This window comes from Neolamprologus multifasciatus, chromosome 13 (genome assembly GCF_963576455.1).
Source record: "Neolamprologus multifasciatus chromosome 13, fNeoMul1.2, whole genome shotgun sequence".
In the NCBI taxonomy this organism is placed as follows: Eukaryota; Metazoa; Chordata; class Actinopteri; order Cichliformes; family Cichlidae; genus Neolamprologus; species Neolamprologus multifasciatus.
The window spans coordinates 6471128-6484627 of NC_140451.1; the positions used below are offsets into that span (position 1 = coordinate 6471128).

General features: G+C 38.9%; 1 protein-coding gene across 21 annotated transcripts in view; it reads right to left on the minus strand.

Annotated features, from left to right (window-relative positions):
- rims1a (regulating synaptic membrane exocytosis 1a) overlaps window positions 1-13500 on the minus strand; it is a 119041-nt gene that overhangs the window by 17736 nt on the left and 87805 nt on the right. For 8 of the 21 annotated variants that reach the window (XM_085182871.1, XM_085182874.1, XM_085182868.1 and 5 more), the window contains 10 exons: window positions 11231-11277; window positions 8569-8684; window positions 8345-8475; window positions 7633-7804; window positions 7303-7450; window positions 7006-7062; window positions 4073-4238; window positions 3527-3631; window positions 3040-3099; window positions 976-1053 (listed from right to left, as the gene is read on the minus strand). In XM_085182871.1, coding sequence (XP_085038997.1) covers window positions 976-1053; window positions 3040-3099; window positions 3527-3631; window positions 4073-4238; window positions 7006-7062; window positions 7303-7450; window positions 7633-7804; window positions 8345-8475; window positions 8569-8684; window positions 11231-11277 — 1080 coding nt within the window. The remainder of the gene's footprint in view (window positions 1-975; window positions 1054-3039; window positions 3100-3526; window positions 3632-4072; window positions 4239-7005; window positions 7063-7302; window positions 7451-7632; window positions 7805-8344; window positions 8476-8568; window positions 8685-11230; window positions 11278-13500) is intronic. The other 13 variants (XM_085182885.1, XM_085182882.1, XM_085182879.1 and 10 more) reach the window with 7 other exon arrangements.

Consider the following 13500-nt stretch of genomic DNA (forward strand, 5'->3'; position numbering starts at 1 on the left):
ATACTGAAGCTCTTCTGGTTGTTTATCCAGTTATTCAAAAACTGCATTAGATCAGTGATTGCTAAAGTGTGAGTTCTGCAAGAGGTCATTTGAAATAAAAGCTGTTGATGGTGAATCAATTTCAGAAAAAGGTCCAAATGAATCTATGAAAACAAAAAGATGAATAATAGAATGTACTCATGTAATAACTTATGTGGATGCTCCTGAAGAAGACATCCACGCAGGAAGCAACAAGGACTGATGAGGCAATCAGAGAACAAAAAAGTCGTCGGGATTCAGTAACTTGAAGCGATGACAGTCACAGTAACCCCTGGTAACGAGAAGTGGGCGGGTCCAAACGTAAACTTTCTTAACTTCAAGGCAAGTGATTGTATGAAATACCATAGAAGGATGCTGTTGGCTGGAATGTGACTGCAGATTACATATATAGCGTTACTAAGGCAACTAAAGCCTGGATTGTCCTCAAGCGATTAAATGTCTGCAACAAAGCAGCAGGTGACGAGCAAATTGTTCCCTGTGCTGTTGCCCCTTTGGTATTGTGTGCTGATAAGAGATACTGCATTCTTTTAAATGGCCAGCAGGGGGAGACACCTGATGTCCATTTGAAAAAAAACATGGGGAAATGAGCAAACACATTCAAGAAAAGATCCTTCTGAAAACCTTATGGGCTCAATTAAACATCTGAGGTACTATATAATGCAATTAATATTTAATGGGCATTATTTTTCTATCATGGTCCCCCTTAGAGGGATAACTTTATTTATTTAAAAAACAAAAAGCAAAATGTTCAGCTTGAGGATTCACCAACAACAGGTGACAACTCTGAGCAGGTCAATCTTTTAGATACAGTCTGTGATCTACCTTGGTAAAATGTGAGTTTTCTAAAAGTGGCATGAGAATAGGAATACGACACAGGGAAAGTCCCTTCAGATTTGGACACTTTCTCCATTTGAACCAATTGAACTGAAGACTTACCTATTTGCCTGTTTGCGGAAACTGCTGAACAAAAGTGGCATCTTAGGTGGCAGTGTGTTATTGTGCCTAGTAGGTCTCCTGATGTTAGCATGCATGCAGCAGACACAAGCAGGAAAGGAAGCCGGAAGGAAAAGGAGGAAGAGCAGAAAAAAAGTATATAGGAGTGCATGGACAACAGAAAGATACAAAGGGGGAAAGAAGTGGCATCTTATCCAGTGATCTCATTGATTTTTGATTTGTTAATTATTTAGATTTATTTATCAACATGTTTCTAGATATTGCAAAAATCACTGGCTAAGATTTAAGGGTGTTAAAGCATAAGTAAGCACATTATCTCTGCATTAAGAGCGTATAGTCAGCAGCAGCCAGATCTCTTCTCTACAGACAAACTTAGCACTTTACACCCTCCTTTCCTCAAACACTTGTACACTTATACACTTGTGTGTATAAAAAGTACAAAAAGTGTCCTAGGTTAGATACTAACACAGCTACGGTTGTATAGGGGGTTTATATACCTCTAACGAAGGTATATATAGTGTAACTTACCTCTTTGGCTGTGTGCTCAAATGGCAATGTAAGAGTCACTACACTACACGTGAACTTAAAAATATAAATAATAATCAGTAAGAGTCATTACATGAAAACTGTCACGTTTGGGTTCCTAACATTTAAAGGGAAAAACAAAACCCCAAAAAATATAGTTTCCAGTGACCAAACACACTAAATCCAAAATGTCTCCTGTGTCTCATGTAATATATGTAATAACTTTTTTGTATTTTGTTTAAGCAGCACCAACACTTCTCTCTTAATGGGAAATGTAGCAATCAAGTGTGAAAAATAAGTATTTTTGGATGAAATAATATTATTCATGCTTTTAATTCATTTAGAGCCATGCAGGTTTACACAGGCTTACAAACAGCACTGTATATGTGTGCATACTGGTGTTAACTTTGACCACATAGAGAAATTCTGACACATCATTTTGAATTTTTCTATCCAATTTGATTTTACCTCATCTCAGGCTATAGTGTTGGCTGTATTCCTGTGACTGGGCCAAGCTAACTATCTGACAAACGAGTGTATTAATAAAAAAGATATTTGACGAGTTCCCGAGCTTTCATATCGTGCATTATTGCAGGTTTTAAAATATGCTATGAAACACAAAATTCATAGTTTGGTTTTGACCAGAAACAGGAGGACCAGTACAGTTTCCATGGAATGACCCAAAAGCCTTCAGACTAAATAAAGATATTGGAGCATCATGCAAAAAGTGCCCTAAATTGTTTCAGTCAGAGACAGAATTGGTGCATATTCATCATTTGGACGTATGAAAGCAGGTGTACACTAAGCAACATTTAGTTTTAAGTCTAGCCCAGGGGTGTCGAACGCCAGGCCTCGAGGGCCAGTGTCTGGGTCAACACACCTGAATCAAATGATTAGTTCATTACCAGGCTTCTGGAAAAGTAGTAGAGAAATGAAATGTTGAGGAGGTAATTTAGCCATTTAAATCAGCTGTGTTGGATCAAGGACACATCTAAAACCTGCAGGACACCCGCCCTTGAGGCCTGGAGTTCGACACCTGTGGTCTAGCCCCTGCAAGCTGTGCTGTTGGACTGATTCTTGAAAAGCAGCAAAGTCTGCAACCAAGCATGGTCCTGTAGTGTCCTCTTGTGGATCTGAGGCAGCAGTACAGCTCGATTACCACAGGATTTCAGCTCACTGGCCTCCTTTTTGTCTCGTTATTTAGACATGACACATTGTGTTTTTCTTACAGTTATTTCATTTAACAAACGGACTAAAACCAACTAATGTGTCTGTGTGTAAGGTCTGATATAACTCGGTTCTCTTTTGTAATGCTGGGAAGTCAAAGTTTGCATGGGATTTGTTCACATTTCTTTTCTGTATACATTTCACATTACACAGGATTTTTATTACCTCGATTTCAGAGGCATATTCATTTCACTCTTAAATAACTTGAGCGACAGACTGCAATTAGAGACAATCTGACAAAAACACACCTCATCCACAACCAACATGTAAACATGTCACGATTGGCCAGTTTACCTGGTGTGCAGGCACTCAGCACTTTTGCCTCGCATTGATTGGTGGATCGTGAAGACCTCACTGTGGTAACCATGGGGATGGATGACATATGAGGAAATCAACAACAGTTAAAAAAACCCCAGAAGAGCAGAGGGGAGAAGAGAGTGAATAGGAAAGAGAGCTTTGGCTGGTTCCACACAGTCACACAGATTCAGAAATTCAGCTTTGCAACCGAGAGCTTTCAACCTAAACACTGAGGTCTGAGGTCACCTCGTGCAACATGAAAATCAACAGATAGCTACGGCATCAAACGCTTTTCAAGAAACAAAACAAAAACAGACAAAAAGCAGCAACTATTTAAATCTAAGAGACCAGTAAACAAAGTTAGACTTGGCAACGTAGGCACTCACACTCTGTACACACTTTTTCAGCAGATGCGGATTTGCACAAAAAAATAGGGCCTTGTACAACATAAAGCAACTCTGATGACATTTACGCTACAACGCACCTGTCGTCCAGATACCCTTCCCCTTGATGGCGACCTCTACCAGCGTCGTAGTAGCGGGACGGAGAACGAGAACGGTGACCGTGAGAAAGCTCATCATCCAGGCTCCTGAAGGAAATGTAAAAAAATAAATAAATGGATGGACGGATAAATGAGAGACTGACTTGTGATGTTAGTGGTCAGGTGGTATTGCGGCACACTGCTCGGTTTCATTTAGCTCAGTCACTAAAAGCAGAGCTGGCAGCACTGCATGTTCTGAGCCAGACAGACATTTCATTAGTAGATGGACTCAGTTTGCTGGCTTCCACAAACGCTCATGTCCTGTCTGTTTTTCCTGAATCTTGGTTTTGCCTCTTCCATGCATTCACTATTGTCTCCCCAGGCCGATATCGGTCTTTTTAAGTAATCATCGTCAGACGTGAATCTACAGAGCTCTTTCACAGGACTCAGCAATCGGTCCAGGGCAGTGCGTTCGAGACAATTTATGGCTAAAATATAACCATTTGGACAAATAATGGGGAGTAAAGTCCTGCCTTACTCAACCCTCACCTCTGGAGGGGGACATTGGGTGGCCGCGACCGGATGCGCCCCTGCTCCTCTCGATGAGGGGAGACGGAACGAGAACGTATGTGATGGGTGGGGGTCCTCTGCTGCTCAGGGACCTCCAGGGTAGATGTGGACTCCCGCTGCCTCTCCCTGCCACGTCCATCTGCTGCTATGGAGAAATGGCAGCACACATCCACACGTACATAAACAAGATCATAGCAAAGTAAGTGCAATTCAGAGTGTATACTTTAATAGTGACAAAACCTTCAGTCTGTTAAATTCATAAGAAAGGAATGGTATTAAGTAGTACTACATAATCCATATGCAGTCTCTTCTTGAGTGAATAATATTACTAAAATAGGTTTGTTAACTCTAAGGTTTTCCATATGATCCTGGCAAACATTAATGATATACAATAACTGTCATTATGCATACATGGGAAGATGCGTGGGCCTTGAAGTTGCAAAAATGTGCTAATGGCTTTAAAATATGGCTGCTAGTCAAGATCAGTAGTGGAACATAGCCAATATAGCCAGGATGAATTAGAGTGAAATGCATTTTTCTACAGTATCTTTTTTTTAATCTGCATTGTTTCTTATCCACCACCATATCTGCAAAGCCATACATTAGCTACAGTCAGGCCGAATTACATTTATCATTTGCCTACAAGACAACTTCTGAACTGCTTCCACTTAAAAAGAAAAAAAATCATATTAAATCATAACATCTGTGACTAAATCTTGTTAACAGTCTGCTGTTTTAGACCATGTACATTTAATTCCATTCTAGTCACCTGCTAAGTTCTGAACTAAACTAATGTCTATTACCCTTACAACATGCTATTAGCCTTCTACACATTAGCACTAAAAATACAGAGGAATTCATGATACTACCTCATATATGATAATTAAATTCATGTTCATTTTCTGCTACCTTACAGCATTTGTTTATAACTAAGCTAATGTCTGCTACCCTCACAACACATTCTCACCAGAGTGATCATCGTGTATCGATGCATTAATCAGTCTGGATGAAACTTATTAAATAAACCGCGTAGGGTACCAGGATTACATCTGTATAGCTTTTGAAATAAATCTGTATACATGAGGTTTACTGTTATTAAATTTAGCAAAAAAACTTTTATTTCTGTGGCATTTTATGGTCACTGGAATGTATTGTCATGCATGTCTGTAAATACCTGTTAATCAAACAGTGATGCTAACACTGCCTTTAATTGATTTGTCTTATTACATGAATATGTAGCTTGCAATGAACAAGAAGAAAGAAATATATGTAATTTTTATTCATTTGGTGTTTACGTACAGAAGTTTTTGCATTCTCACTATATACACTGATTTAGATAAAATAAAAACAACATAATTTAACATACACATCTGTGTTTTAGCGAAACACTGCAGGCCTAGCTAGTTTAAGTTACATCTTTATACCCAGAGAGGTTATAAAAGACACGAGAATTCATGCTACTGACCCTGCTTCCACTTATGTAGTTTAAACTCATGCTCATAGCCCTCACAACATGGATGATTGACTTCATGTCAGTAACCTGTTAGATACAAACACTATATAAAAGATATAAGAAGTCATGCTAGTGGCCTTCCACCTCATGTGTAACCTGATTTAAAACCTTGCTAATGGTCTTACCTTACAGCATTCCTCTCTATAATTATGTTAATGTCTGCTACCCTCACAGAACGTAAGTTTAGCTTTATTCCACATGCAATTTACTTATATGCCAGTAGCATGTTACCTTAAAAATCTCAAAATACTTATAATTTTTAAAAATCTTGCTAATAGCCTATTAAATTACTTGCAAGTTTAAAATGGATGTAGCCTCCGGGTTGGAATAAAAAAGGCAATAGGTGCCTTTGCCTGCTTTCTGAAGGCCAATACACCAAGACCAACTGTGGTTGTAAAGACACTTTATTCCTGTGGGAAAACAACCTTCTAACTAAACACTTTCCTGATGAGTTTATGTGCTCAGTAAATAATTTTTAGTCATAAATAAAAAATATAATATATTTTGTAACTCTTGTTCATACTTTGTTTCACAATAGAACAATATACAGGGTGTGGTCATTGGCTAATGACTGTGAATGACTGATTGTTGTTAGCCAATGACTGAGACCCCCTCCCAACACTTTTTCTGGAAATCAGTGTGGTGATGGTAAAAACGCTAAGCCCATGGCTTCAAAACATAATTTCATAAACCTGTGGATGATGTCACAGTACACGCATCCATCTTTTAAACAAAACACTTGTGTTTTGTTTGCTTTTTTTTTTTTTTTTTTTTTGCAAGTTTTGCAGCATTTTCTTTTTCTATTTCCACTGTGTTCAACTAATCTGCTGTTTTTTTTCTTAACTTGCATTTGACCTCTCAGGGGAATCATAGTTACCTCCATTATGGTCCTTTCAAGCACACAGGCCCCACAAAAAAGCCCCACTCACCTCACCACCTGATTATTCTGTTTAGCAGCCAGTAAGCTGGTTTTAAGGATGAGGGTGGTACCAAATACAAGTATAAGATAAATGAAGATTATTTTAAACTGTAGATCTGACAGATTTGGTAAAGTACACAAATATGCAGTTATCTTTGTACACTACTAAAGTACTACTGCACCTACTATCCATACTGGACTTATTGTGAAATGACCACAATCAGTCCCTATTAATGGATAATTTAAAAAAAAACAAGAACATCTGGTGCAATGTAAGAAGTTTTGGGGTCATTTCGAATCTTAAGTTATCAATTTTTAACCAAATAACTTGAATTCTGGATTACGAAGCAAGCCTAAATGTAACGACTCTTTAGCAGCTCTCATTTTTTAAAAGCTATAGTTACACACAGATAACACAGAGAACAGAAGTGCAAGCTGCAGAAAACCTGCATGTAAAACTAAGAAACAGTCCCAACCCACCTTTAGATACTACTGCTGTACCCTCATCAAATTCAGCCTCTGTTACACGCTGAGAACCTAAACAGTAATAGACACACACACAAAGATACCCACAGATGTGTACACACACCACACACACATATATATGGATGCACACATCAAATGCAGTATTAGGGAAATGGAGTGAAAGCAGACATTTACATAGACACGCATGCTAAACTTTGCTTATGGACAGGATGTGTACACTTACAAGCAGAAATATATGAAAGAGCTTATGCATGTCATGTTGCACACGACACGAGATCTTGACAGACTTACGCTGCAATTTCTTGCCAGAGGCGTCTATGTGTCGTCGGGGCAGGTATGGGGAGGGCTGGGGCAGTGGTATGGATGAGACATCATGAGTTTGGAGGGGATACCAGTGAGGCTTGTCGTCCAGTAAGGCCGTCTCTAGCTCCACCAGGACCTGTTCAAGTCACCAACCACGCAGTAAATATGTGCTTTGTAAAGAAGTTAAATGTTTAAGGGTTAGGCATTCATTTTTGATGGTTAGGGTTAGGGTAAGGGGCTAGGGAAAGCATTGTGTCAAGTAGATGTCTCCACAAGATATGAATTCCCGGCATGTGTGTACGTGGATATGTGTGCTACCTCTCCCAGAAAGATGCTGTCCTCCTCTGGAGACCTGGGTTGGTCCCACACGGTCAGCTCCAACATGTGGTTTCGGAAATCCCTGCGATGGACGTGACTGTAGACGAATGTCTGGTTCCACTTAGGCTCACAGGTCTTCTTCACTGTTTTTGTCCTTCGTTTGCTCTTGTCGCTGTGTTAAACAACAGATTCTTGCCTTTAAAGTCAGTTGAATGTTGATTTTGATTCTAGTCCCATTTGTGCCTTATTCAGCTGACTGGAACTGCTTTCTTTAAATATAAACGAGATGCTAAACTCACAAAAAACCCTCTTTGATTGCGTTGATTACTACATGATTATTGAAGATGTATTTTATCCATGTGAGGTCAAAGTCATCATCTGCGATCACCCTAACCCTGACTATACTATCAGAACATGCAATTTTTGTTCTTTTTACAAACTGTTCTTCCGAGTCTAAGGGACTAAACAATACTCATTCAATATCGAAAACTTGTGCATATTGTATTATATAAGTATATTCGATGCCAAACTCCAATGTTTTACATTAAAAGTCACGTGCATGATTTGTGTAGTTTGCATAAAAGAATCGGGTCCCCGCCTTCGTGTCACAAGTTTTTTTTTTGCGGCTCTTTTGTAAATGGCCATAATTTTCATGCCAAATGAGGGCTAGGCATTGTGACTGTTCAGAGTGCCTGTGTCAGGGTTGGCATACCTGCGGTCAGGGAGGAAGTACATTTTGACATAGGGGCTCCTGGGCCGCCCATCAGGCCGAAGAGAAAGCTCCACAGCCTGCAGCACGTTCACTATGAGCTGGTGACCCACTTTATCGTACCACAGCTTCACCTGGATGAGAAGCAAACAAAAACAAATCCGATGCCATGTCTTCACATTTAACAAACTTGAAAGGTCCTCCACAGTTCAAGTGCCCACACTCACTGAGAGTCGCCCTGGCATTAACTGCGGAGCATCTCGGAGCATCCCGGGACTGGAGGGAGACAGGACATTTAAGGATGGTCTCTCCATCTTCTGGGACTCAAAAGAACTGGAACCTGCTATGAAGGCAGGGAAAGCAATATGTTTGAAATCCTGAGCAGGAAACGCCAGCTGTCTTTCAGAAGGGAGTCAGACTCAAAACATAATCTGCTCCAAAACCAAAACCAAAGGTGCGTTCGTTACTGAAACACCAGACTCCTCAGAAAAGTTCACACAGAAACAGTTTAAAGTATAAGTCAGCTAACCTGTCAGGATGACAAATCACCACGCTTCTGTCCTAGTTAGAGTCCAGCAGGCTTCAGTGTTACTTGGGTTACGAAAGCCTTATATTCTATTACATGATCAAATGTCATCTAACTAACTGCCTACAAGGAAACCGATCTTCTCCCGCTAACATTCATCACAGATGTCAGACATCAGTTAGTTTCAGGAAAAAAAGAGTTGTCTAATTAGTCACTCCATGCAATATTAGAGGACATTATCAGCCACATGTTCAGAAAGGGAACAGAAAACTTCTAGTACTCATCAATCTCCACGTGCTTGAAGGGAACTGATTATGCTCATTTCAAACATGGGATTTTTATTCTTAGACTCTATTAGCAGGGGTGCACATAAGTGGTCCGCAGGTGCGCATTAGCTGTCAAAATAAAAGACGCGCACCAGATAAGAAGTTGCAAAGTGCGTTTGCATACATAAGATTTTCTGGAGGAGGACAGACATTTGTTTAGAACTCTTAAAGATGTTGAAGAAGCTCCTTTAAGCAATTACTTTGGTGTTCCTCCACCTCCAAAGAAATGTCAGAAGGAGTCTGAACCGCAAAAGATGCGCGTATTCTCTGAAAAGTGGTTGCAGGAGGTGAGCTGGCTTCAAACAAATGATGAAGGCACAGAGATGTGGTGCAGAATATGCCATGAAAATCCCACTCTAGCGGACAAAAACAGTGCCTTTTAAATGTACGCAAACCCGTGTTGCAACTTCTTATCTATCTATTTTGACAGCGAATGTGCACCTGCAGACCACTTATGTCATGCAAAGGTATTCTAATAGACAGGGGTGCTATTAGAATACCTTTGCATGATTTATTATTTGAAAAAAATCCTTACTTATGTCATATTGGGCTTTCTGGGCACCCCTTCATCATCGTTTGTCTTAGCCAGAGCCGTTTGGCTTAGATCAGGGGTGTCAAACTCAAATACACAGTGGGCCAAAATTCAAAACTGGAACAAAGTCGCGGGCACATTAATATTTAATGGAAAAAAAATCTTCCTCCAGATATAAGAATGAATCTTTTCTTATGGACTCAAATAAGTTTTGCTGGAAAACTGAATATGGAACAAGCAAAGCTTAATACTAAACAATATATATATTAGCTGTATAATACCAGTAGGCCAGCTCTAATAGTAATTTGGTATGGCTTCGCGGGCCAAATGTAATTAGGCTGCGGGCCAAATTTGGGGTCAGAGTTTGACACCTATGGCTTAGATGATCATATTAGAACTATCTGCTTTTAGTGATGTCACACAGAGCCACAGATAGAAAAAAACCTGTAAAGCAGTCTGAATCCTGAGCTCTGCAATCAATTATACATACATTTACATCATTATTTGATATTTTAAAGAAACCACTCAACATTTTAAGGGCCAATATTTATCTTTCTTGCTGGGAGTTAGATGAGAATATAAATACCAGGAAGAAATCAGTTTAATTTAGCATAAGAAACGAGGCAGGAAAATTTCACCAATGAATGAGCTCTTAATTTAAACAACTCCAAAACAGACATAACTGGCAGAGCCACTAGTGGATGTCATCTATTTAACAAAGTATAATTTATCTATTAATTAGAAAAGGATAGGATGAAAAAAAAGCACATAGTGTACAAATGGCAAGGCAACGCAACTAATAGTCTTTATACCTCACCTTTACAACTCTACTAAAATACAGAAGGTAATATTTTTTTAACCTGTGCCGTACATTTGTCTGACAGTACTGTAAGTTCAAAGTATTATTATGACGACTTTTAAGCATAAAAAGCTACTTTCAGGTGCCCATTCGTCACAAAGGGTCACCACAGTGGGCAGCTGTGCATGGTTTAGCAGAATTTTACACTGGATGCTCTTCGTGACACAACCCCAAAGGGTTCTGCGTCTCCAGCTAGAATCAAACCAATGACCTTTTGGTTGCCAAGTAAATTTGTAAACCATTACACTATTGAAAGGACATTTATGACATTTTTAATTAAGTGAATTTACTCATTATTTTTTCCACTAATGAAAACCACAAATTTTATTTTTTTTACATTTTTGTGAACAGTTGAATAGTGTTTTTTAAAAACTTTTGAGGTAGTTCTTTCAGTTTTTCTTGACTCATTCACACAAGACCTAATTCTTAGAAAGGAAGCAAATATTTCAAAATTTTGGACTATTCCTTTAAGTTTATATGACATAATATGACATCCATAACATAAAGTATATTAGTACATCAACAAACTTATTTTTTGCTATAATTCATATCATACAAATGAAATCAGCCAGATATACAGATATACGACATACATAGGTGACAAACAAACACAGAGCTGTCTCAACATGTCAGAGGAGATACCTACTAGATTCTAATGGAGGGTGGGACGTGTCGGGGATTCTTGGGATATCACTGAAAGAGAAACAGCAAAAACACATGAGTCACAGTTGTACTGGCATTGAAGTCAGACTAAGAATGTTAGATGTAAAAGTGACACACAGGCGTGCATGCATATTCAGACAGTAGTTACCACGCAGGGAGAAAGCAGCACTGTAAACAAAGGTTATTTGGATGTTGAGATTAAAGGATCATGTGGTTAAAAAAAATGGAGAAGCAAAGGGAGATGTGAGTAGAGCAAAGCTCTTCCCGTGACTGCAGTGTTTCCCAGACTCACTCAGTTCTGTTCGACCAATCACAACTGGAAATTATAATGGGTGAAAACCATTAGCTCATTAGTGTCTATCCACACCGCCATCTTTTCTTATCCATCACCACAACCCATGGGAAACACCAGAATCCACTGCACCAGCTCAATGTAATGTAAAGGAAAAGAAATGGTAATCTGTGTAACACTTATCAGTGTAATTTTCTTTTTCAGTTGAAATTTAAAGTGTGCTAATCTTGGACTCACATCAGGCATGTGATGGTTTTACACATGAAGAGGCAGTGTTTTAGAGTTTTACTTACCAAACAAACCAGTATTCAACAATCAAATCCCTAAAAAACATTCTTTTTGAGAGAAATATGGATACCACTCAAAGAGCTAGTGTCTGGACTTAAAGTTAACTAAGATCAACTAGCATAAAGTCTGGAAATAGCTAGGCTAGTCATCTCCTACCTTCAACTTTGCACTTAATGTATAACTGTCAGACTGAAATTTTCTTATTTCTACTTCAAGTTGAAAGAAAACTGCTTCATTTAGTAAAATGTTTACTTGTAAATTCAAGTATTAAACTGATAAGTGTTTCATGGATCATAGGTTGCCTTGAAACACATTCCAAAATCAAAAATAGGAAACATGTATATGGAAAAAAAAATATTGCTTGCTTTATGAAACCCAACTTCAGTAATTCAGAATTAAGGTACCAGGGATACTGTGTGCTGGATTTTACTAATAGACTGTATATAAAAGACAGACGTAGCCATCACAACATCCGGTTTTTAAGTGATGACGTATGAATCCTGCTTCCAGGCCCAAACTACTGCGTTTAATAAGGCTGTTGTGTATTTAACATGTTTTAATGCTTTGTATCTTGTTCTATTTAATCTCAACAAGCCTCCTAAAACAGTCAGTGATTACTGTCGGCCTCTCTCGGGTTTTATTACTGCTATTCATTTTAAAGCTCAGTTTTTAAAACTATAGCTAAGCCCATGCAGCAGTATATTAATGACTAACCTCTTGTTGTGGATCCTGCCATGCGATTGTTCGTAACCATCGGGAACCCTCACGTTAACTTTTATTGAGTGCAAAAATATTTAGCGTTCATCCTCCAACTTCACTGTTTTAGTTATGCTAACATAGCTGTGTCGCTAGCGATCACGTAGCACATCATTATACACCAGCTAGCCACGCTTCAGTAACCCTACAAACTTTGTTAAATTTCATAAATTCAGTTTTCATGGATGCCTGAATGTAAACTTAATTGTTACACCTGGTAGAGCAGCCACACTGATCATTTTATTACAAATGAAAGAATTTAGACAGTTTTTAACTCTCAGTGACGCTGCAGTGATCGTGTGACTTAGGGAACTGCAGCGGAGTTTAGGCCCAGGCACGGCTAATGACATCAGACTTAAAGACCAGATTGGCCAGTGCTTTGAAAAATCCTGTTCTTCCAAGTCCTGAGGATGTTGTCATCTTCAATTTTTAAAAACAGAAGTCGCAGCTGCGTAGTCATTCTAACTTGTCAAATTCTAACTTGTCAAATTCTAACTTGTCAATCACAAGACAGGCTATCTGACATGCCATTCTTATCGTCCTTTTTTGACTCCAAGTGGGACCAAAATTTAACAAAAAACCCCATCATGTTGCATTCTATAACAACTGACACTAGAGCCTGAGACCATAAACCCATCAGGAAAGTGTGGGCATAGAACAAATGAGCAGCGAGGCCATTTCCTCAAAGACTTCAATACAATAAGACTTTTGAAAGCCAAAGGAGTCGCCCTCTTGTGGCCATTTAAAAAAAATGCAAGTTTACTTGCTTGCTGGGACCATTTTTTATATACAGTCTATGAATTTACTCAAGGGTAAGACTTAATCAGGAGTTTAAAAAAATAGGAATTCCAGATGCTGCACAAACAGCTTAAAAGCTTGCGAAAACACTGATACATTGATGGATGTTTTCCGCTGGC